Here is a 25,356-nt window from a genome sequence, read left to right as displayed (position 1 = left end):
TACATCTACCTAATAGTACGCTCTCGCGAGAGTAAGTTTAAAAAAAAAAAAAAGCTTTATTAACCCCGCCCCCAGCTCTATCAGTTACCAAGCAACAATGCAACCAACCTCCACAGTGCTGGGAAACTTGGGAGCTTGGGCTGGTTCTCCTTCACAGACCCATCCTCCTTCGGGAGCCAGCGCCAGCGATTCCGCCTTGAGCTCCGCCCCCTGGGTCCTACGGACGCTCGATTGGTCGATGATTCTCTCCAGGTGAGGACTGACGCACAGGTGGGCGGAGCTAGGAAAGAGCACGTGACTTGCCGGCAATTGGAATGCTGGGCCGCCGGACACAATCTGTCCACTCCAGTCTGCAGCGTTACCCGGGAAGCGCCGGGGCAGCTGCTGGGAGGGGTCTTAGAAGATCATAGGGTGAGCGACATCTGTAAAGCGCGGGGAACGGGCTGAACGGGCGGATTTAGAGGGGCTGTGTGCATCCAAATGAGGTGCAGGGCGATGATGCCTGGCTGTTTAGGGAAGTGCTCATCCCCCGGGCATTGCAAGGGAGTGCTGAGGTTCGGAAAACGGGAGTCGCAGCTGGGGTTTGAGTTGGAGGATTTGTGTGGTCGGTGGAGGAATCGTGCAAGGTCCTTGAAGCAATAGGACCTTTCGTCCTCACAAGCTCCCTTTGGTCAGAGTTTGAGGAATGAGCGCAGGGCTTCCCCACCCTAGTTCGAATCACGGCTTACCCCTTATTCTGCAGTGACCTTGGGGAAGTCATTTACCACCTCTGTGCTCCCAGTGTTAACTTATTTAGACTAAGTCCCAGGGGGAAATTTGGAACAGGATGAAGAGCAGGGCTTGAGAATGAGAACACCAGAGGAGAAATGATGACGTGGGAGGGCTATTTCAGGGTCCAGCTGACAGTTTTTTCTTAAGGGACCATGTTTGAGATTTTCCCACTTATTTCTTTTCAAGACTGAGTCCTACCGTTGGATTGGAATTACTTCCTTGATCTATTCATAACGTACCCCACCCTAATTGGTGCCACTGTTCTGCACAGATCCTTCAAACTAGAGTGTGAGGTCATGGAAGAACTTGAATGGGCAACTTAATTCAGTTAATCTCAGTTTTTCAATCTGTAAAATGGAGGCAAAATCTGCCTACAAGATTATTGGAAGGTCTGAAGGAGATAATAATGGCTGTGAATGTAAACTCCTGAGTCAGCATATGATTGTAAAGGTCTAGTGCAACTCTAGATAAAGAAACAGGGCTATGAAAGTAGCTCTTGAGTGGGAGAAAAAGGGCGAGACTTGACTTTTGATCCACGGTTCTTTCACTTATATCAGAGAGCATCTTCACTGAGTGTTTTGTGGGGTATCTCTTTCATTCCCTTCCTTTAAATTCTTTTTCTGTCTTTCAGACATCTTTTGAAGAGCTGCCATGTCTAGAAATTTTGCATCTTCCTTGGAACAGAACAACAATACCTATGAAACCAAAACCTCAAGTCTTCGAATGTCAGAGAAGAAATGTTGTGAGTCCTAGGAAAGAGCAGAGACTGCTAGCATTCTTTCAGGATTTTATTTGGGAAATACAGTTGTAACCCTAGACTCTGATCCTTGGTGGAAATAAGAAATAATTCTTTGACATGATAATTGAAAACAAAGTCTCCAGGGTGGAATTTCCTATCTAAAACAAGTAGATTTAGGGAAATATTTGTCCTTGGGGCTAGGCTGCTGGTGTAGCCCAGCAGTTTCTTGCTGTTTTCTTTAATTGAATCTCTATTTCCTACACACTGGCTTGCTGCCAAAGTTACAATACACATCATTGTACACACAGTAAGTAAAACAGTTGCAGAGTGCAGGAGTTACTTCAAAATGGTATCAGTTTTTCTTTATTGGGCTGAATTTTAGGAGGGTGCTGCTTGTTGCAGAAATTGCAGGTAGGAGCCAGTGCTGCCTGGCATCATTCCTACGGACCTCAGGGGAATGAACCCTGACACTTTTCATAGTGACTCAGGCACCTTACTGTCTCACAGGTTTGGCCTTTGTACTTTGCAAACTGTTTTCCCAGCAGGTTCACTCGTTTGAGGGCAGTTTTCACATGAGCATTTCCATGGCAATCTTTTAGACAGAGAGAGGAGGCGGGCTTGCAGGGAGGTGAAGCATCATTTCCTGTTCCAATGTGTCTGTATGCCTAAGCATCATTATAGAGCTTCCCGAAAGGACTGGAACACTAGTCCCCAGATGTTTGGGTGAACTTCAAGGAATGCTAAGTCTTGCCCCTGCTTCCAGATTGTACCTTTCCTTTGGAATCTTATCAGTCATTTCTTCTCTCTGGAGTAGTTATATATATCAGAGGAAATATATTGGTTGGAAATAGCCAACCAGTGTGAGACCAGGGATAGTCTCATGTTCAGAGCTTTCCCCAGAGCCTTGACCTTGATGTCATGCTCTTGTCAGTTTCATGATTAATGATGATCTCTCTTCAGCTAGTACCCATGAGCCCTACTGGACAGAAGCAGCTGGTTTGGATGCGGTACTGAGATTGGCACACAGTTAGGGTTTCCTTTCTCTGCCAGGGCAGGAAGCCACTTACTAAAGGCACAATTCTACATGAGAGATAATAGTATAGCATGATGTTTGAATGCAGCCTGTGAAGCCAGACTGCCTGGACTCGAATCCTGGCTTTTCTACTTCCTGTTTATGTGCCCTTGAACAAGTTGTTCATCCTCTCCATTCCTCAGTTTACTTCTTTTTAATGTGGGGATACTATTAGTATCTCCCCAAGAGTGAGACAGAGATTAAACGACTAAATATAGAAAAGCATTTAGAAGAGTGTTGGGTATATAGCTAATGGGTATTATTTTCACAGGTGCCTCAATCTGTATGTTGCATTTATTCTTAAAAGATATATAAATTGAATTACACCTAAATGCTGTACTGGGAAGTCACTATTTTGAAAGATGTCCTGTGAAGAGCTCTAACTTCTCCTTTCTAAGCTCTATCTTCTGCAAACACCTTCTCCTCCCCCTGACCCTGCTCTACTGGAGGCCACCATGATTTATTTACCCTACTCTCTTCTCAGTCATGTGACTGTTGGAGCCATAGTTCAAGGAGAAGAATATAGTTATGAGGATAGGTGTTAGTCTATTTCCTTTTGCTCTGCTATGTATCTGTATTTTGGAGCAGACTCCTCTGGCTGCTTGTGTTGACACCAGCAGTTGTTTTATTAATAGCTTAATAGCTTAACTGTTATTCCCTTGCTGCTACTTACACCTGTGTTGGGGAACTTTGACTCTGGGAAGTGACTGGGCTTGAGGACTTCAGGGCTAAAGAATGACTTTAGGAAACTAAAACCTCAAAAGAATCATTACTGGAAATTCAGCTGCTCCAGGGATAGGGTGAAGAGAGGTGCTGGCTGAGGGGCCTCTTGGTACTTAGATGACCAGTTTCAGGGCTCTATGAAAGGGTGGGGGGTTCTAAATGGGTCTTTTTTTTTTTTTTTGAATTTTGCTATTTTGAGTAGATATGGTGTAGGCAAGTCCCTACATGTTCCTCTCCCTAAATACAAAAGCAATACATGTTCATGAAAAATTTAAACAATACAGAAAAAAAGTGAAAAGTAAAACAATCTCTCCTGTCTCTGCTAAGTTTGACTCTTTTGGGTCTTATACTGGGTGTGTCCTATTAATGAAAATAAGTTCATAATGTATTCTTGCCTGCTGCCATTTCCTTTCTTAAAAAACTTAACTACAGTAGAACCTCTGTAAGTTGACCACCCATGGGACTATAACAAACTGGTCACTATACGGAGGTGGTCAACGTAAGGAACTAGTCCTACTGTTCTGATATGTGATGTGTGTCTGGTCTTTGAAAATTAGGTCAACTTAAGGAGGTGGTCAGTGTAGGGAGGTGGTCCACGGTGGGGGTTATGCTATCTATTGTAGACATCCTTTTCACGTTGGCGAATCCAGATTGACCTCATGCTGCGTTACATGGATATGTCAGTTTTCCACCCATGAATATCTAAATTGTTTCCAATTTTTCCCCATCACAAAGAAAGCTGCAGTGAGCATCCTTACATGTATACCTTTGCATGTTTGTGCCAGCAACTTTTCCTACAGAATAGGAGAGAAGATAGACACATTGGAAATGTTGATCAATATTACTAGTTTACTCCCCTCAGAAGTTCTATGTTCTAAGCTATTTTTAATATTTCAAGATACTTGATGGGAATTGGGCATTAGCAACCATTGCTGCACTGGTTAACTAAGACATTGGCTTTCTTACTTAGTATTTGGGTTCAGCTATGTGAATTTGGTTATTTCATGCCTGTCAAAGAGTAGGAGGTAATCAGCAGTTTTTATGACTTCTAATGAACAAAAATAGGATGTCACTGGTGAAACATGCTTTATGGGCAGCATTTTACAAAATATTGGGCCTATTTAGAACAAGACCTTGGCCATGAAAAAGGTGGGAATCTGGTCTAGACCTTCCTTCAGGATTAGAATGGAGAGCATAGTTGGGTTTGCCATAAGGGGTTTCTTTGTCAAGTGCTGACATGAGGCATGGAGCTGGCAGTTGGGACTGAATGGCCAGTCATGAGACCAGGAGTCTGGTCAGAGCCCTGACCTTGATTTTCTATTGTGCAAAGCTACAGGCAAAGCTCTTCACTTCTCTGGCCTTGAGTTTTTCTGTTTATATAAGCAGTGTTACTAAGTCCTTAAGTCATCTAAGCAACTTTATAAAGGGAAAAATAGTTTAAGATTGTGAAAATGAGTTAAACCTTGTGTGAAGACGGTAGAAAGGAATTTTGAGGTTTAAACAGTTTTCTATTATATGTCAAAGATGGGGTATATTGTTTCTGAAATTAACCAGCAGGAAGTATCTACCATTCAAATTAAGGTGTTGGTGACAGGTGGTTTAATAGGCAGGACAGAATGTTCCTAGTTTTGCCAGTGTAGCAATTTGAAATAGGAAGTGTGGTTTACTTTTGTACTCCGGAAATTGAGAAGCTATGGTTGTAGCAGCAGGTGTGTGTGGGTGTGTTTAGGGCAGAGGTGGGAGGTGTGCAGCTGGAGGGCTCCTGTGGGGTCTCCGTGGCAGTTTTCTTCTGCTCTTAACATTTTCTGTCTAGTTTGGTAAACACAGAGCAGCTGGTCCCCTGGTTACCTTCAGAGCAGCTCCCAAGTATCAGTTCATTTTAATCTTTGAGGAGGGTAGCTGGGCCTTCGGGGAAAGTGCCTAATGGACTGGAAGCTGTGGACAAAGCAGGCCTAGAAGTGCAAGGTAATGAACCAAGTCATGGGGATTGAGAAGACTGCAGGGCTGAGCTGGGCTGGAGAAAGTGAAGACTTAGCGGATTTTGCTTCCTAAACCCGAGGCAGCTGATTCCAGGCGGAGTACATCTGCTTATTAGGGGTCAGCAATCAGGGATTAATACTAGCTGAGAATGCAGGGTGGTGTTTGTTTGCCTTTACACTCCCTATTTGGACGGAGATGAAAATCACTTATGTTGCTCCATTACCTATCTTGGAGGGGCTCCTGCCTAGGAAACTCTCTTCCTTCTGCTATCTGGGTCCCTCTGTCTGCTTCTCCAGTGAGATCTTTTAACGTTTCTTTCTCAAAAGATAAAGATAAATTTCTCATCCAAGTGCTTCCATTGTACTGAATTTTCCCTTAGGCTTACAGGACCTCCTTGTCCCAGGGCAGAGAAGCAGCAGCAACTAGCAGGGCACCTTCTGGAAGGCTGTGCTGGGAAGTGGAAGGTGAAGGTGCTTCCTTCCCTTTCCCACCCCGGGCAGGGCCTTCCCTCGTTGGCGCCAGCAGAGTCTGAGCCCTTCCAGATCCCTCTCAGTTTGGGTCTTGCCCCCAGGAAAGTGGCTGCCAGCAGTGCAGGCCCCTCTCTCTCTGTGGCAGGATGGGAAGGGATAGCCAGTCCCTGGGAACCAGCTGAGGAGGAGCCTCTCTCCAGGGAGGAAAGCTGCCAAGAAAGCTGCCAAGGAGGCACAAGATTTGGATTCCAGTGCCAGCTCTCCCCTTGACTCATTATGTGTCCTTAAACAAGTCACTTGACCCCTGAACATTCAGTTTGCTCCACTTGTCCAGTGAGACTTCTTTCTGTAAATGAACATTCCTGAAATAAGTGAACACACTAAGGAAGGAGAGACCAGTGACTGTCCACGCATCTCAGTTGTCTCTTATATGGGCCATTGAGGCAGGCTGGGCTAGCTCTACCATAAAACTTCCTGAGATTTATTCAGAACCTGGAACAAGTAGGCTTTGCTTCCCAAATCTCTATGGTTTAGAAATTCAGACTTAGGCAGGAGGTCATAGCCTGAGGGCAATAGCCAAAACAGCTTGAGGCAAGGCTCTTTTTGTAATAGGGCAGGCTAATTCTGGCCTGTGGCCTTGAAGCAGTGAGTCCTATCTTCAAGATAGAAGCTCTGTTATACTTTTGATGGACGCTGGCTCAGTTCTGCACGGGTATGATCTCCCGGCAAAAGACTTTTCTTCATAGCTTTATCATTTTTATCTTATTACTCATTCTCATGTTAAGGAGATGACATGATTATTTACTCTCTATTCCTTGCCACTTTTCTCCCCCTTTCCACTTTGCATACCTCTGCCAAGAGGGACAAACATCTTGGTTTGGGTAATTTCTGGAAATCTGCACAACCTTTAGCTCCATTTCAGGAAGGCCAGTCTGATATTTTTCCTTATTTGCTTTCCCACTCCTCCTTTGCCTCAGAGGTCTGGAAGGATTAAATGAGATTATGCCTCGCCCATGGCATAAACCTTATCCTTATCGTTTGGATCTATTTTGCTTCATTCCTCCTAGCATGGGCATCCTATATGACCAACTCCCCGACTCTCATCGTCATGATTGGTTTGCCAGCCCGGGGAAAAACCTATGTGTCCAAGAAATTAACCCGCTACCTCAACTGGATTGGCGTGCCCACCAAAGGTAGGCGTAGATCATTTCTTGGGAAGGGAAATACTAGTTTTTTGGCCTCATGACCTCTGGGAGATTTATTCTTTCTGGCATTAAGGCCGTGGGGTGCTTATGGCAGAAATAATGGTCACTTTCTGATTTCCTGGATTTAGTGATTTACTCCCTGTTCCAAGACTTGTCTCCTCTTGACCTGGGTAGCTTGGTCTTATTTTGAAGGAATGATTTTCATTGGAGAATTAAGAATTAAATGAGTATGGGGTCTTACACTTGCAAAGCCCTGCCCATGTATCATTTTATCTAACCCTATCACTATTTCTGTGAAATAGACAGGGGGCTGAGGAAATTGAAATTTAGCTTCAGACTTGTGAAAGGTCTAGAAAGTCAGGACTTGAACCCAACTCTTTTGACCCTTAATCTGGTATTGTTCCCAATGGTGCTTTCTCTCATCCCCTTGGCCACTTTGACATTAGGCCAAGAAGTCCCATTTGGTGGGGCCATCATGTCGTTTTACTGTTGAAGAGATTTGGGTGTCTTCTGCAGTGTTTAACCTTGGGGTGTATCGGCGTGAAGCAGTCAAGTCCTATAAATCCTACGACTTCTTTCGTCACGACAACGAAGAGGCCATGAAGATCCGCAAGTGAGTTTTGTTGAAGGCCTGACCCAGGTTGACTCTTTTCTTGGCCATTGTTAGACTAGATGGGACAAGGCTTTAGTTTCTTTTAGTAAGTATCTTGTGGGATTTTAAGTAGAAGCTATCTAATGGGTAAGTCACCTTGGGCTTAGGTGGGTAAAGAACAGGGCTCCAAGTGATTGATACTGTGCACTTGTAGACTGAGCCTATAGAGCAGTGTGTTCAACCTTTTCTATCTCACGGCACAGTTGAACCTGTAGTTGAACTTCTGTGGCACTCTTAAATTATGTTGATCCAAAAGGAGTAAAATAAAAAGAATATGCTTAACTGTACTTTGAACTTCTCTCAAAAATAATTTAATTAATGATCTTTAAACACTTTCATAGTACACCTAAGATCCTCTTATGGCACGCTGATTGACAGTCACTGCACAAAAGGGATAAGATCTGTGCCTTGTGGGGGCAGGAGGAAGATACAACTCCCTCAGTGGGAAAGTTGAAAGATCTTAGTTGGGTCAAAATTTTGGCCAGTGGAAACTAAGTGTGAAGGCATGTGAATGCCATGGCAGCCCACGGTCTGTATCTCTGGCTCTGAGTGTGTGTGGCTCTTGCTGACTTCCTTTATCCTTACGGTAGGCAGTGTGCTCTGGTGGCGCTGGAGGATGTCAAGGCGTATCTCACTGAGGAGAACGGGCAGATTGCGGTAAGCCTTCTCTGCTGCTTCCCTTTCTTGGTTCCCACCCGGTCAGCAGCCTGGCTACTTGGCCCCACCTTGGTCAGGCTTGGTGGGGTACCATTTCTCTGTTCCCACTCTTTTCCCTGGTATGCTTTCTTCCCAGGTGTTTGATGCCACCAATACTACCCGGGAGAGGAGGGACATGATTTTGAACTTTGCCAAGCAGAATTCCTTCAAGGTAGGACCTGACTCCACCCTGGAGGAAAAGGGATGAGTGGAGTTGGGGAGCGAGGGTGGGGGCTGGTTCCTGTGGATCTGTTTGACCATGGTGGGTGAGGACAGGATTGGCTACCCGATTCTCTTCATCCTTGAGTGTTTTCTTTCAGGCCTTTTCTCAGACCCTTAGCCTGTGTGCTTGAGGCCCAGGGGATGTGCTAAGAGCTACATGAGGAGGCCTTGAAGGCCACCTTCATGAAGACAATCCTGGGGGATGTGGTGGCTGGGTGGGGTAGGTGAGCATGTGCTCTTAATGAGTAGCCCGGCATGTTTGACTTGTTGATCACTGCCTTGTCTCCATGGCCAGGTATTCTTTGTGGAATCTGTCTGTGATGATCCTGATGTCATTGCCGCTAATATCCTGGTGGGTGACACCCCTACATACCACTTCCTCTTCACCTTTTGTGCCCTGTCTGTCTCTCTGTGTGTGTAGCAGGGGGCGTTTTAGATAATGAAAGAGAGAAATAGACATGTGTAACATCATAGAGATCTTTTTTCTGTCTGCCAGAGCACCATTTGGTACTTGCACGTCCTTTCCTCGGGAGACTGAGGCTTTGAGGAATGCAATGAGAATTAGCTGTTGAATGGACTTAGGCCCTAGGAATCCTGATTCTGTGTTCTGTATACTATTTGGATAATGAGCTCTAGAGATTAAAGTAGGTCAGACTTTTCATAATCTGTCAGGGCTGACCTCTGGAAAGGTCATCTGCCCAGCAATCAACTAGTGTTCTAGTCAGTGTTTTATGCATTGAGCCCCTCGTGCCTTGTAGGAACACAGCATAAGACAGTCCCCACTGGATGAACTGTGCTTTGCTCTGCCAAGGAGATATCTATCTGTACATGGTCTCAGGGCGGTGGTCTCCAAGCAGTGCAGGAACTTGGGATCATTTGGGGAAGAGGCTTCTGGTCCTAAGTCAGGCATTGGGTCACGCCCCCTATTCTGCGTGGTAATGGGGAGAAATTGGAGCCCATTCTGCTTTCCCAGGAAAGCATGTAAAGGGAGTGGGGCCCCGGAGTAGCTTCAGCTGCGTGACTGCTTCTGTCCTCCAGCCAAGGGCAGGCACATGATGCCCAGTTGTCTTTACAGTCTTGGTTGCCAGGGTCACTGGAGGGGGAAGGGGCGCTCAGTGAATTAGGCATGCCAGCATTCCAGTGAAAGGCTACTTTTATGAACTTGTTTTTCTTTTTTTAGCAGTGGCTATTTGTAGGAGGGCTGTTCAGGGAAGACCTCTGCCAAGGCCCTGACTAGCCCTGTGGTTTCAGGAGGTAAAGGTGTCAAGCCCTGACTATCCCGAGAGGAACCGGGAGAATGTGATGGAGGATTTCCTGAAGAGAATCGAGTGCTACAAAGTCACCTACCGACCCCTCGACCCAGACAACTATGACAAGTAAGGTTTGAGGCCGTGGTTTGAAGGGCCTTACGCAAAGATCTCATCTGGGGAAAGGGCCTTTCTCCCTCTGTCCTCTCACTTCCTTTTGATAATCTAGACCTACTGTGTTCCCATCATCTCAGAGAAACCAGGAGTGGATTTGTGGCTTTTATGTGGCTCACATCTTATGCTTGAAAATTGAAGTGCTTTTTACCTTCAGTGGTTTTTGGTTTTTAGAGCAAGATTTCCCAATCGTGTTGGCACTTTCAACCGGATAATTCTTTGTTGTAGGGCCTGTCCTGTGTATCGTAGGAGGTTTAGCAGCATCCTGGCCTCTGCCCACTAGATGCCAGTAATACCTCCAAGGTGTGATAACCAAAAAATACATTACCAAATGTGCCCCGAGTGTCAAAATCACCCACCGGGGAGAACCACGGCTCCAGATGAATAGTTCTGAGCTGGGGTATTGTAGGACATGCCTTAGAGGTATGTTGTCAGTTTTAGATGAATTTTTAAAGTTTACTCTCTATATGGTATATAATATTACATGTCTATTAGTACATGTGTTTATCATATATAATACCTAATAATATAATAACTATTGCACGTCTGTATATTACATGTGTGAAGCCCTTAGAGCATGACTCACTCAGAGAAATGTCTGACCAATGTTAGCCGTCATGACCATGGCAGTGTCTGTTGCCATCGTGGTATAGAATACAGATTATCTCATCGTGTGTGAGGTATGCGAGCCATGGCAAAACACCCACTCTGTGATGAAGAAAGATAGTGTAAGCATGGGAATCTGCACAAGTGTGGCCTTGATAAAGAGTGTGCTTTTAGTTCTATCCCAATAAAGATACAGACCTGCAGCCAAGCAGATGGGGTGACACGTGTGCGTGGCACATTGAAAGTGCTGCAGTGGGCTGGTTCATGTTTTGAGACTTTAAGTTCCTTCAAGGGAGTTTCCCAGAATGCTAATATTTGGAGATGTCCTCTTCATACAGAGGTTGTAAGCCACTGCCCTAGATGTGACATAACAGTATATCCTTCTGTTAACTCAAAGTCCTGTCAAGAAAAGAAAATTTAAATATATGTGTATGTTTAGCTATAGTGGGGTGATGGGTGATTTGCATCATCCTATTTTTTCCCGATTTTTTTTTTTTTGGACTGATTTTTTTTTTTTTAAAGCACTTATTCCTTTTATAAAGAGAATAATCCCATGATGGCCACAAAACAAGCAGTATCTGAAAGTGTCTTTGAGGGAGGCCCAACTGGGTAGATGCAAGGAGTATGTAGACATCTTCATGTGGTTCTGCTGCTTTCTCCCGCACATCATTGCTGGTAACCAGGTCTTGATCGCTCCAGATGGGCTTGTTCTTCATGCTAAACTCAGGCTTAGCAAAGTCTCCAAGTCATCCAGTCTAGCTCCTGATGGGAAACCTGAATTCTGTTTGCCATACTTAACCTACGTTGCGTGGTACTGTACAGGCTATGTGGAAATAGTATGGACCAACTACAAGTTCAGAAGATCATGGTTCATTTGCTTTTGAGGAGTAATCCATCTTCCACCATTTGGTTCCATAAATGGGGATGACAGAGGAGAAGGAGAAGAGTGGCTGTCAGCCTGCTGGTCACTACAGAAATCCTTTTCCCTCCTAATGCTATTACCAGACTTTAAACTCAGGAAACTTTTTTTTTTCTTTTCTGCCCTAGGGATCTTTCTTTTATCAAGGTGATAAATGTGGGCCAGCGATTTTTAGTCAACAGAGTCCAGGACTACATCCAGAGCAAGATAGTCTACTACCTCATGAATATCCACGTCCAGCCCCGCACCATTTACCTTTGCCGGCATGGAGAGAGCGAGTTTAACCTCTTGGGGAAGATTGGGGGTGACTCTGGCCTCTCAGTGCGGGGAAAGCAGGTAAGGATTTAGCCAGCAGGCTGGATTTCTTAGGCTTAGAGTTAGAAGGGCATGGCAGAGGTCATCTCTTTTAAATCTCATTTGGGCTTAAGACTGTGGCTTCAGAAAGTCAGGCAAGTACTCAAGGTGATTTCTTGCTCACTGCTTCCAGCTCTGTGTGGGTAACTTGGAACCATCTCTGCTATGATCTTTCAGCCATCAGGTATTTATTGGGCATGACTCGTATTAGCACAGTACGGCGCGCCCCAGTCAAAGTTCATTTCCTCTTGGCTTTATATTAACCGCGTAGCACCTTACAGATTTGCCCCATGGCTATACACATTGCCTGTTACAGGCTGAGTTTAGTAATCTTTGTGTCTATGTGTGTGTTCTTGTTCTTTTTTTAATTTTTGTTTTCAAACCCCAGTTTGCCCACACTCTAAGGACATTTCTGGAGGAACAGGAGTTGGCAGACCTCAAAGTGTGGACAAGCCAGTTGAAGAGGACTATCCAGACTGCAGAGTGTCTTGGGGTGACCTACGAGCAGTGGAAAATTCTGAATGAGATTGATGCTGTGAGTTGGAAGCTCTGAAGGCCCTTTGCCCCCAAATAAAAAAGAAAGGCAATAAAGGGTCTTAAATTTAGGCAAGAACTTTCAGAAGTCACTATTTGGGCAATTTTATCTAGGAAACTACATTCACAAAGTGGAAGCTTTGAGGAAGCTGAATCTGTGGCCAATTTGGGGGTTTAGGGTGGCAGTTTGTACCCTCCAATGGTATTTCCTCCCTGCTTCAATACCTGTGTCAACGATGGGACCCAAACCTGTTTTTGACCCAGCCATTCTAGCACCTGGGAAGAGTGGGGCTCATAAGGACTCCTTTTTTACCTTTATATGTTTGCTTCTTAGGAAAAAATTAGCTACTAACCCATTTCTTTAATTTCGGCTTATGTCATTTGGCCAGCTATTCAGGATAAGTCCTTCCAAAATTTTTCTTGGTTTACTCTCTCCTTGAGCACCAAAGTAGAAATTACTTTTTCTTCCTTTCCTCTCTAGTGCTTGATTTCTCCTGAAAGGTCTCTAGTCCCTTCATTTTCCCTCCTTCCCTGCTTTTTGTTCCTTTTATCCTGTTGCTTTTTCTTGACCTTGTAAGTTCCCCACAGTAGAAGGAGAAAGTGGTAGGGGAGCTAGAGAAGTGTCCTCCCTCTCTTCTGTGGTCCTTACTCTGAGAGCACAGATTCCCCTTGACATCGGGTCACAATCCATGTAATACACAGACCAGCACAAGGCATGGCACGTAGTAAGAAACTGGTGTTTTTCAGGGTCATCTTCCTTATTTGGGATGGGGCCAATGCAGTGAGTTTCCTTCGCTAAGCCAATGTGGCTTTTTGCAGGGCGTGTGTGAGGAGATGACCTATGCGGAGATTGAGCAGCAGTATCCAGAAGAATTTGCACTTCGAGACCAAGAGAAGTACTTGTATCGGTATCCCGGTGGGGAGGTGAGCCACCCCTCATGTGGAGTGACTGCCTGGCCCTTTGTGGGGTTTAGCTTTGATTTGGGAGGAGAATGTGCTCTGGTAGGATTTAGACATTGTTTATTCTCTGACCCGTGAGTCACATGGGGTCTCATGCAGCTTAGGCAGCCAAATGCCTCAGTAATTTGTTAAGATCTCCAGGGAAAAGGGTGACAAGACGTCCTCTGTGTTGGGGATGTTGTAGAACCAGCATAATCATTTTGTAATTTCCGTTCTTCATTCTACTCTCTCAGTCCCACCCCTACATAAGCAAATGGAGTCACCAAGTAAAGATATGGGACGTGAATTATTTTCCTGTCATCTTCGGTGTTTTAGGCTGTTTCCTGGACCAAGTGGTTTCCTACCCTAGGGATGTATGAGGCAAAAGAAAATAAGGCAGACTGGCAGAGGTCCAGGAAACTCCGAGAAGTCTCTTGTGTTATATGCTGCCCATGTTAATCTGTGGGAACAGCAATGACAACAAAAAACCCAACACGGGTAAATTCAGACTTTCTCCTCTTGACCTTTGGTTTTCTTGGTCTGAATATTCTCAAAATCTGATTATTCTCAGATAACATAGTAGGTGACAGAAAGTTACTGAGTGTCCAGGAGGAAAGCCAGCTGGGGGAGAAGTGTCTTCTTGAGTCTGGGCCCCAGACACAGACTTGGCTGCTAGCTTACATCTGTTCCCTGCCGGCCTGCTCTTTCCCCCACCCCTCACAGTCATACCAGGACCTGGTGCAGCGGCTGGAACCTGTCATCATGGAGCTGGAACGTCAGGGCAATGTCCTCGTCATCTCCCATCAGGCTGTCATGCGCTGCCTCCTGGCCTACTTTTTGGATAAAGGCGCAGGTACAATTTGAGGGAAGGGATGGGGAGAGGGCTGGACTCATGGTGGCACCAGCATAGCTTCCCTGGCAACGGCCCTCCCTTTCTTCCACTAAGAGTACATTCTTCAGGCAGCAGTGTGGGGCTCCCAGCAGCCATTGGGTCAACTACTTACTAAAGTCACTCTGCTGCTGCAAAAACCCCCAATGGAGAGTGGCTGCTGCTGCTTCTCCTTAACCCTGCCTGGCTAAAGAGCCTCATTAAGCTGACACTCGCGACAGCATCAGAAAGTGACTATTCCCAGCATGTCACTGTGACTAGTAGGAGGGTGGTATCTTCCGAGCATCTTCATCCTTTGGATTGGGGGTAGGGCAGCTGGGCAAGAATAGTAAGGAAACACTCGTGCCTCCTCTGGTACTTCCCTCCCCTTCCTCATCTCCCTGAACTGCTAGGAAGCTGTTGTGGCCAAGCATTACTGGTTTTTTCTATACCCTGGCAGACCCCTTCCATGGGGCCCTGACTGCAGCACTTGTTCCTGTTTTGCCCTCATGAAAGGATTGAAAATGGCCACGGAGAGGCTTGGGTGGCTTCTCTGGTCGTGAGAATTGACTGATGTTTAGGGGAGGAGCTATGCAACTTTAGGTGGTGGTCAGGGTAAAGAAACCTTGTTATGAGAACCTTAGAATCTCTCTTGCACTAACTTGACCTTGCTCCCTAATATTAAGACTCCTCTTGGCTGGGAATGGTGGCTCACACCTGTAATTTTAGCACTGTGGGAGGCCGAAGTGAGTGGATTGCTTGAGCTCAGGAGTTCAAGACCAGTCTGAACAAGAGCAAGATTCTGTCTCTATGAAAAATAGACAAACTGGGGCAAGAGGATCACTTGAGCCCAAATGTTTGAGGTTGCTGTGAGCAGTGACGCCACGGCACTCTACTCAGCATGCCAGAGTGAGACTCTTTCTCAAAAAAAAAAAAGGACTTCTCTCATCTAGTCTTTCTGCTTTCAGATGAACTACCATACTTGAGATGCCCTCTTCATACCATCTTCAAACTTACTCCTGTGGCCTACGGTAACTATGAGCTTAGGGGCTGGTAGGAGGTGGGGATGGAGGAAGGTCAGGATTTTTTGTCTGAAGTTTGTCTGGAAGTTCAGCTTCATCACCCCTGCTTACCAGGGAAGTCCCATCAGTGTCTTTGTTTTTAAAGGGCTATCTGGATGTACATCTGTATTTGGAAATACACACATACCTTTATAGCATACTTTCCCATAATGAAACTAAGAAATTTTCTCTTGAGCTTTTTCCCAGATGGCTTTGTTTTTTCTGCCTGTTTTCTCAGGTTGCAAAGTGGAAACAATTAAACTCAATGTGGAGGCTGTGGACACTCACCGTGACAAGCCAGCCGTAAGTAACGTCCCACGGATGAACACGCCAGTTTCTCTGCCACCTTGAGTCTCTGAATTTTTGGGATTAAAAACCTTGAGTCTCTGAATTTTTGGGATTAAAAGACTGGGGTTTCTTTTATGTATAATAGGGAAACAGATCCAGAATTCAAGTCCTGTCTAGTTTGTTTACTTCCAAAAGGAGGAGATGTTAGAATTATTGTTATTTAGTTATTATTATTATTTTTTGAGACAGTCTCACTTAGCTGCCATTGGTAGAGTGCTGTGGTATCACAGCTCACAGCAACCTCTGACTCTTGGGCTCAAGAGATTCTCTTGCCTCAGCCTCCCAAGTAGCTGAGACTATAAGGCGCCTGCCACAATGCCTGACTATTTTTAGAGGTGAGGTCTCACTCTTGCTCAGGCTGAGCTCGAACTTGTGAGCTCAGGCAATCCACCCACCTCAGCCTCTCAGAGTGCTGGGATTACAGGCGTGAGCCACTGTGCCTGGCCAGAATTATTATTTTTTAATTAGTACCCTTTTCATAAGTCTTAATTTTGAAAGTTGGTTCCTTGAAATTCAGTTAAATGTGGAAAGTGATTGGCTAAAGTGAAATGCAAATGTTTATCCTAGGAAGGTCTCCATTTAGAAAGTGGAGTCCAGAGGCATCTATAAGGTGGTGGTCGAGAGGTTGATTCCTAGGTCTGTCCTGCGTGATCAGAGTGATTGTCAATAAGCCCCTTCCTTTCTATGGATCTTCCTTGTGCTTTGGAATATGACACTCAAGGAGCTTCTCCTCCTTACAACCCTTTAGCTCCCTGGTGCTAGGAGACCGGGCCATATCCCTTGTCCTAAAAAGACCCTACGTGCAGAGGAGCAGGGGTGAGGGCAGCTGTTGTGGTCACGAGCATTATTTAACCTTATGAATGAGCCTTTGGCTTGGCTTTCATTTCTGTGGTGTCCCTCCATTTCCAATCAGAACAACTTCCCCAAGAGGCAAACCCCTGTAAGGATGAGAAGGAACAGCTTTACACCTCTGTCCAGTTCGAATACAATAAGCCGTCCAAGAAATTACAGTGTTGGGAGCCGGCCCCTCACGCCCCTCAGCCCTCTCCGTGCCCTGGACATTCAAGAAGGGGCCGACTAGCCGAAGACCTGAGTCAGCATTCCGGTGGTGTAACCGTGTGTTTCCCTGCAGCCTTGGCCTCCTGCCCTTGTCACTAATCTCCAGGGAGTCATTTAACTTCCTCCCCTCACTCCTACTTCCAACACGTCACTGTTAATCGTAACACAGAACCTGAGATCGTGTGTTTGTGGGCCGACTTCAGTCAGTTTATGGTTTAACACATCTCTCCACATGAGGGCAGGTTGGCAAGTTGGGTCTTTAGGACAGGTCTGGAGGAGGAGGAAAAGGACTCCTCTGGGGCGAAGCATGCCCCATGCACTTGCTTTTTCTCTCTGGTGTCTCCTGGTGTCTAAACACTAATGTCCTTGTATTGGTGAAGTGGTGGTGGGGGGGGATGTTGGAGGGAGACACAAAAGCCCAATTTTTCTTTACCTTTGTCTTTTTAATGTGTGTTTTATAGTTGTTACTTGACTGATTTTTTCCCCCTTACATCTCCCCTTTGGATTGTCCAATGTAATGCCATGGCATGGTGGTGTCTGTCTAGGAAGCAAGGAATGGTTGGTGAGAGAGCAGTCTGCCCCAGTTGATGCTTTTGGCAGAGGCCTAAGTGGTTCTGGATGGGGAGGGGCTTTCTCCTTTCCTCTCCAGCCAGGGCCTGCCAGGGCCAGCCCAGGCTATAGAAAATCCACAGAATAATCTGGAACTTACAAGTGAACAGAAGGTGAGACTTTTTGTCCTCCTTTCATGAGAAACAATCCCACATCTTAGATCCCTTCGGGAAGCTGGTCCTGAGAACATGGGAAATACCTTGGTTTGCGTTTTTAACTTGAAGAGGCAGGCATGGGTTTTTTGGTGTCTGGAGAGGGCGTTAGAAGAGCAACATGGTCTCCAACTCTTGCAAAGCTCTTTGGGGACAGTCACATATTTTCTCCAGGGGCTCCCAGGTTCTTTGCCGATCACAGCAACTTTTCTGGAAAGGTTAGTGACCTCTGGGGCTATTCAGAGGACAGAGTTAGGTTCAGGAGTCACCACTGTTGTTTGAATTGCTCAAGGTAAAAGGCAGAGAAGAATTCACTAATGCTGCTTATTATTTTCTAATAATTTTCAGTACACTCTTCTTAAGTTTAAAAACAAAATTCTTTTACATGAGCAATTTTTTTTTTAATATGGGCAGTATTTTCCCCAAATGTGGTAAAGCTTGATGGTGAATTTAATCTCTCTCATTGGAGTATTTTTTGTGTTCATAAGGAGAAATGATCTTATAAAAGGAGTCCTTGGAACCCAGGGGGTCTAGCTCTTGACTGTTTGTATTAATCTGTTCACTTCTGTCATTTCATTTTCTTTGTAGGGTTAAATAGGAAATGCCTAGAGAAGGGATTCTTAGCCCCTTGATGGCCCATGATAGCTTATCCTCTCTCCTAATTCTGTATGCAAAATGCATGAACATATGTATATTTTGCTGAGAGGCAAATTTAAAATTCTCATGAGTTTTTTTTTTTGAGTCAGAATCTCACTGTGTATCCTGGGTAGAGTACTGTGGCATCATAGCTCATAGCATCCTCGGCCTCTTGGGTCTAAGATCCCTTTGCCTCAGCCTCTGAGTAGCTAGGACTATAGGTACCTGCCACAATGCATAGCTAATTTTTTCTATTTTTTTTTTTTTTTAAAGTAGAGATGGAGTTTCGCTTTTGCTCAGGCTAGTCTTGAACTCCTTAGCCAGGCAATCGACATGCTTCAGCCTTCCAGAGTGCTAGGATTACAGGCATAAGCCGCCACACCCAGCCTACTGATGAGATTTTTCAAGCACGTACCTGACTCTCCACTTTAAAGTTATCAGCTTATCTTTTAGAGATAATCAGTATTTTCCTAGGATACTTTTGCTGTGTTTTGTTTTTGCTAGGTAATAGAAGACCTTTTGTCGTCTTTCTCATCTGGGAGTATTCCTCAACGTCCCCTTTAGAACTTTTGAAACATAGGCAGTCCTGTTACTACCTTGGGCATAAATAAATACTGATTCAGAACCTCTGAGAATGGGGTCTGGACATGTGTGTTTAGATAGCTTCTCTGGTGGTTCTGGTTTGTAGCCCCGATTAACAAGTCCGCCTTAGGAAATTGGGTGGAAAAATATTGGAGTCGTAAGCCGTTTCTGGGACAAAGCGTCAATCTAGGAATTCTGAATTCCTCATGGTTCTGAAAGGACGATTCTATATTTGAGCAAATCATAGTATAAAATGAAATAACACCTTCAAAGGCAGCCTGCTGTGTTTAGAGGGTTATTGTAGGTTGTAGTTCCATCTGTAATCCTTTCATTCCTTGCAGGGTAATGTGGAAGAAATCACTGAATTAAATAATTGTGCTTGGATAATAGCTTGGGACTTTAAGCGCCCCAGGAGAGAGGTTCTAAGGGAGTGCCTGAAGGATCATAAAGGTGTCTTCATAGGCCACTGACTCTTGACCCGGAGTCCTTTACTCTTACATTCCAAGTAGGATACCATGACCAGTTTCCAAGGGTTGCTTGTCTAGATTCTTCTCAAAACTGCGTCCGAGACATAAAGTAACCTGTTGTTCCTGTTGAGATGTACGTAATCTGTATTTAGCATCTTTGTTTGTGGGGCTTGGGCTGCTGGGGGCACTGGTGGGGGGAAGGACACACAGAAACAGAAGAAAAGGTCCTTGCTGGGAAGAAAATTATTTTAAGAGATAGGACACGTAATTGGTAACAAGAACATCTACCAAAGAGCAAGACACGGAGTCCAGAAGTGCTGCCCATTGCACAGGCTGCCTCTTCTGACTTTTCTCCTGTCCTACGGCTGTAATACGGAAAGGGTTAGCCAGTGGGGATGCCCCCCATCAAGGTGAGAATGAGATGTGGTCTGGAGGGTGTGTGGCACTTTCACAAGGTCGCCTTTGTTACCTTTGCATGGAGGGTGGCATCTGTAGCCCACGTGGGCATTCGGTCCTTTTTCCTGCTGCAGAGTGAGAATGGTTCAGAACTAACGAATGGGACGAGGGAGGACTCTGACCTCAAGACTCTGAATTTAGACTGTACCTACTGTTAGTGCGAGGGGACTTCTCTAACAAACCAGTGTTGTGGTAACCTGGTGTAAACTCCAGCCTTACAGACAGGTCCCTGGGACGTTTGTCTGGATTATTTCTCCCATCTCCTCCTGTGCTAGTTTACTGCCCTCAGAAGAGGAGCTGTGGTGGTCTTATTATCCTCAGGTAGGACATGAGAATTGGAATTTGACAAGAAAGATTTCAGCTTCTTTCAGTTTTTGGGTCACGATCCCTTCAGAGAAGTTCAACTGAGGAGAGTATAGAATGGGGGAAGCTCTTCCACTTTAGAAGTCTGACTTCCTGTTTTTCCTTTCTTGGCCTTCTCTCCCCTTTTGTGACTTGTATGCGTATTGGTAGTATGTACGGACCACTGTGATTATGTCTGAAGCATGAGTCCTACAAAGAAAAATGGATTTCACAGTACCTTTGCTGAAGCATTAAGTTTTGTTACTGGAGAAATAGGTGAAAATGTTAGCGTTTAATCTACTGGTATAAAATTCAGAAAGGGAAATTGTCTATTCTCTTTTCTTCTTCTTGTTTCAAAACTGCATGAAGAAGTCCATGACGGATTTGAAAGAGGACTTTACAGCAGACTTAGAGGATTCCCTTCTGTTTCTATCTCCTGATCCCCAGATCGGAATTCAGCTCTTATTCTTTGTAGTGGCTTTTGTTTTGCTTTAGTAAAGGAATAGTTTTACACTGAGTTGGAAAGCGGAGTAAGAAAATTTTTAAAAACATGCTTCATGCTGGGCTTCTGCTCTGTGTCATTGCCTCTGGTTTTTGTTGTTTGTTTTGCAGGAAGTTAGAGTTAGGGGTACAATGTATTTGTACGCCCAGACTGAATGGTTAGGGATTCCTTCTGAGTATCTCTTTGCAACCCACATTTGATCTTCAGAGGTACTGGCATTTTGAAGAAACATATGAGGTAGCTGTTTAGAAATAAATTCATTTTACTGGGTTTTTGTGTGTGTTGCGGGGGAGTACCAAGTTCCACAGAAACTCGTTGATGCTTGGTGTAGCCAAGGAAAGAAATGTCCAGTAACAAAAGCACCGTACCTGGGTTATGAAGTCTTACCCGCATTCCCTTGCCTTTGCCAAACCCAAAAGCCATGCTACGTTTGGTGTCAAGACATTTGGTAGATTTACCCAATTTTTCTAGTATATATTTTCACTTACTTGTGTTTTAAAATATTTTTATTTTAAAAGTATGTACCAATTGAATCAGGTTGAGACATAGGTAGGTAGAACTCTGACTTCTTACGGTGATAACACAGACATCAGAAGAATGTCGAGAGATTTAATTTACACTCAAACTGTTTAGAAGACTGTCTCTCACAGGATCTCTGTGCTGACTTAGAGACCAGTAGGGTGTGGGAAGTTGTGTGTGTTTGCTGACTGGTAAGACTGGTAGGGTCTGTATACTGGCTGTCTAACAGACTTTAGTAGGACCTGTGTGCTGACTGACAGGTGCTGGTAATGTCTACGTGCTGACAGGCTCTAGCAGGGCCTGTGTGGTGACTGACAGATTCCAGCAGGATCTGTGTGCTGTCTGACAGACTAGTTGGATCTGTGTGCAAATGGACAGACTCCGGAAGGATCCATGCTGCAACTGACTGATGGACTTTAGCAGTGTCTGCCTGCTAACTCTTTGCCTGTTTTCTGATTGTACCAATTGACAATGTATGCGCATGATTGTAATTATTCTCTAATCTATCTTGTGTGTCTTACCAAGAAAGGAACTCAGCACTCCACATGTTTTCTTTCTGGGGAAGGTCTGTACACTATGATTTTAAATAGACATTTCTTGTACCTTGGTGGCCAAATTCTCTTCATTTTGTAAAAGATAAAGGTTGTACCTCACTTGCATAGTATTTTTTGAACTCAGCCAGGGGAATGCTTGTTCAGAGCCTGGAGTTGTTACCTCTACTGGAAGTTGTCTCATGCAGCCCGCAGTTTGGTGGGCAGGACTTAACTAATGTCGTCCATTTCTGAACCTTCGGTGTCCTCAGCTTACTCTTTGTGGAATGTAGCGTTCCACTGGACAGTGCTGCTGTTTTCAGTCTGCCATGTATTTGGCATTTACTCCTAGTCTCATCAACAAAAATGCAAAGGATATTTTGCATTTAAAAATTGATTGTAAGAGTTGGCCAAAGTATTCTTTCCAGTAAGCCTTTTTCACTGGACGCCTGTGGCCAATATTTACCTCCTTGATGTTTTTGTATCTGAATTGCTTGTGTACATTTTTTATTATGGTGAAGTAACCAGATCGACTCATTCTGATAAGGTGATGGTTTTGCTATGGCAAAAGCAAAAGACTAATCTCAAGTGGTGCCCTTTGGAGGGGGATGGAATGGGGCCCAGCACCACAGGGTTGAATGGGAATGCGCTGGATTGGGAAGCCTAGGACCAGAGTTCGTCTGCAGATTTCCTAGGCACAGCTCTGTTGAAAGTAGGAACATACATCTTTAGCAGCATTCTGATTTAATCTAGTGATGCTGATAACAGATTATGCCATTCAGATCCACTTAAGGTGTGTACAACTGTATTTGAAATGTGTTTTTGCGCGCGTGCGTGTGTAGAATGGGTAAATAAAATTGTTGAGTAACTTGAACCTATCAGAAGCCTCCTGGGTTTTTTGTTTTGCATTTTTGGTTACGTTCCCACCCATGCCCTACCCCTAAAACCTTGCCTCACCCTACACCATGATTGAGACTCAGGGAAGTTCTCAGTGTAATTGGAGTCCATGATGTTGGCATGGCTCTTTTCTGCCACCTTCTGGGGAAGATGGGAAGGACATTATGGATGGAAAGCACATGAACTTTAGAAGTTGCCTCCTGTACAGGAATGAAGAAAAAAATTACATTGGACTGCACTGTGTTGTGACTCCCATTAGCAACGTGTAACTCATATCATCTATTATAAAGAAAGTTTTTGGAGAGCTTTTAGAATTAAGGGCTGTTGCTCCTAAAATATAATCTGCTTATTTCTAAATAGATTATCGCCAATGGCATAAAATGGGATTGAACTTCTTCTGGGGGCAGGAAATACAGGTGGGATTGTTTTACCATTCTCATGCCTTATTTCTTGTTACCCTAACAAGGACCAGGAGCTCATTAGAAATGCAGACTCTCAGGCCCCATCCCAGACATACTGAATCAGCGTCTTCAGTTTAACAGGATCACCAGGTGATTCATATGCACATTTAACGTCTTAGAAACCCTGTTCTCAGGGGAAGCATCTCCCACAAGGTGAAACATTAGATCCAAGTTTATGGGGAGAAGTCCATCTGGTCTGATGACTGATTTCAGAATGGGTGGCGGTAACTACGATGGCAGAAGCCAAGTGACCCCTGACCAGAGCATCACTTTCTTGGCATGGTCCTTTGGTTGATGTAGCTGACATACTCTCCTTTTCCCAGAGAGACCCTGACTGCTTCTGCTTCATATCTTGGGGATGTAGTTTATGGTCTAGGTCTGAAAGGAGTGCCTGGTCCAACAAGGTCATCTTCTCAGGGAAAGAAGCCCATGATTATGCCATTAGCATTTGCCTGATTCCCCAGGTGCGTGTGTGGGCACACCAGTGTGTTCATGCATGTGTGTGGATGAGGGGGCGGGAGTGGGGCTGGGAGAGAGACTCTGTTCTGCTTTCTTTGCTCATCTTGGTGGTGGTGTAATGGCTTTGTGTCTCTTCCCCTCTGGCTCCTAGGCAGCGGATACCTTAGTAGCAGTGCACAGACGCCCCTCTGCAGCAGCCCTCACTTTGCTTTCCTGATGATGTGGAGGCTTGGGCCACACCTCTCCGAGGGACTGGGATCTACTGAAAAGCTTGGGATGTCAGCTCCACAAAGGCTAGAACAGAAAGTTAAGCTGGGACTGGACATTTGGGGCCACCAAAATGAGGCCTGGAAAAACGTCACCACATATCCTTCCCTCATGCCTAATGAGAGCATCAATTTCATTGAAAAACTTAACTTCCTTGTGCCTCAAAACATTTAACAGCCTGAACTGATTAGTTTTTATCATCTTTTTGCTGAGTTTGGCTCAAGTCGGCCAATCTCATTCTGTGTGGGGATTTAATGTCCTGCCTATGACTACCCGCATCCTTTGCTGGCTATTCTTTGTCTGAAGTACAAATGTGCCTCTTCAGATTTGGTTTCCAAGTGAGAGGGCTGAACTCCAGAAAGCCTTTTCTGTGCAGTAAGAGCTGGTCTCTGCATCCATTCCAGGCAAGCAGGCTATAGTCCCATATATGTACGCTAGCAGTCACTTTGCTACAGTCCCATATACGTGTGCTAGCAGTCACTTTCTGTACCTTGGAAACAGGGACTGATGCCAGGTGAACGGAGGGTATCTGAGAACTTCAGTTCCTGAAACATCTCTTCTGCAGTGATGGAAGAGCAGTGTCAGTAGCAATCTTTTCATTTAGAGAAGTTTTTCTTATTCCAGGCCCTTCTGGCCAGTCAGACTGGGTACCCATCTTCTAAGTTCTACTTGTAGCTACTGTATTTTCTACCTGATGTGTGTGCCTCTTATAGCTGAAGACGGGGCTGATGTAATTCTCCTGAGTGATTGGGAAGGCTGGCTGGGTGCCATTTACAGCTTATGAAGAAGTAAGGAAGCCTCCTTGGCAATCAGCTCTGTCCAGGAGTTTTGGTTTCAAATCAGGTGAAAGACATGCCCTTTGGTAGGGGCTGTCACCGTGATGTGGTCTCTAAGAAAGCTGTAACTGTGACTTAGCCTTTGAAAGCCTGCCTCCTAGCTAATCACTATTGTGGTCTACTGGTCTCTCATATAAAACGTTGGGAAAACCAAGGAGAACCAAGGCCTCAAAGCATTAGTCATTTGGTTTCCCTCAACATAAACCAGATAACTAGTCTCTAGATGGGTGATTGTCAAATGTACAAATTTGTCTCTGTAATTGTGATTTTAACGTGTCCCCACTCCTGAAGGGGAGTGTGGAATCCCTAGAGGATATTATATCTTATAAGCAAACTCTATTTTTTTTAAATAATAATAATATGTTTTTAGCTTTAAACGTTTTTTTTTTTTTCCCCCTTTCATCCTAATGCTCACTTGCTGGGCAAAAGGGTGAGTAGCAAAAAAAGTAATGAAATGCAGCTTTTCCCAAATGGTTCTTTTATACTGTGGATGATACTGAATTCTGTTACCTAAGATGTGATGAGCTGGGCTGCAGGCGGTTCAGCATTTGGCAACTAGGAGCTTATTTTATACGCACAAAGCTGCCTTCAAAAGGCTCCTTCTTGCTCTATAGCAGATGATTTTCATCTGGCTGCTTGTAGCATGCTGTACTGTAATGATTTTGTTCTCGTGATGTGAGTTTCTCTATGCATCTAACTATATTGTCTTGATGATCAGGCAATGTTTTTATATAGTTATTTATTCTAACCATGTAAGACATTTTTAAGTCTGCATATTGCCGTTTGCATGTATTTAATCAGAGTGTAATGTAATTTATATTGTCAGTTGTTTTGGTAGAAATCTAGATAGCCTGAGCTTTTAAGTCTGATGTCATAGTATTACCTTAAGTTAAATTTTCAGACTATGGATATCTGCGTTCTGTAAAAGAATAATAATGATATTAAGGGACAGTGAATTTTTTTGAATACTTTTTTCCTCATTGATTTTTATTCTAAGTATAA

The 25,356-nt window shown here is 44.6% G+C and overlaps 1 protein-coding gene across 3 annotated transcripts; it reads left to right on the top strand.

Annotated features, from left to right (window-relative positions):
• Positions 1-352: 352 nt before the first annotated feature.
• On the top strand, positions 353-25,356 carry PFKFB2 (6-phosphofructo-2-kinase/fructose-2,6-biphosphatase 2). Of its 3 annotated transcripts, XM_012806668.2 has the most exons (16): positions 353-411; positions 1,403-1,513; positions 6,823-6,948; positions 7,477-7,573; positions 8,203-8,269; positions 8,406-8,480; positions 8,826-8,882; positions 9,782-9,906; positions 11,605-11,812; positions 12,219-12,365; positions 13,184-13,288; positions 14,027-14,156; positions 15,140-15,202; positions 15,471-15,535; positions 22,798-22,882; positions 23,403-23,455. In XM_012806668.2, the coding sequence occupies exons 2-15, from the start codon at positions 1,423-1,425 to the stop codon at positions 22,849-22,851; spliced, it is 1,410 nt and encodes a 469-aa protein (XP_012662122.1). In that variant the 5' UTR covers positions 353-411; positions 1,403-1,422; the 3' UTR covers positions 22,852-22,882; positions 23,403-23,455. The 3 variants fall into 3 exon arrangements, with proteins under 3 accessions (XP_012662122.1, XP_003792251.1, XP_012662121.1); XM_003792203.3 differs by lacking the exon at positions 22,798-22,882 and having other exon boundaries at positions 23,403-25,356; XM_012806667.2 differs by lacking the exons at positions 22,798-22,882; positions 23,403-23,455 and adding an exon at positions 16,494-16,803.

This window comes from Otolemur garnettii, unplaced genomic scaffold (genome assembly GCF_000181295.1).
Source record: "Otolemur garnettii isolate 467f Iridium unplaced genomic scaffold, OtoGar3 scaffold00055, whole genome shotgun sequence".
Classification (NCBI taxonomy): Eukaryota; Metazoa; Chordata; class Mammalia; order Primates; family Galagidae; genus Otolemur; species Otolemur garnettii.
The sequence above is the reverse complement of the archived record's forward strand: the minus strand, read 5'-3'. Positions and strand labels throughout refer to the sequence as shown.

Excerpts from the sequence above, each read along its gene's own strand:
- PFKFB2 (XM_012806667.2), top strand. The coding sequence starts at position 1,423 with ATGTCTAGAAATTTTGCATCTTCCTTGGAACAGAACAACAATACCTAT. Across the intron at positions 8,481-8,825 it reads CCAAGCAGAATTCCTTCAAG|GTATTCTTTGTGGAATCTGT; the intron begins GTAGGACCTGAC and ends CTCCATGGCCAG. Across the intron at positions 11,813-12,218 it reads TCTCAGTGCGGGGAAAGCAG|TTTGCCCACACTCTAAGGAC; the intron begins GTAAGGATTTAG and ends TTCAAACCCCAG.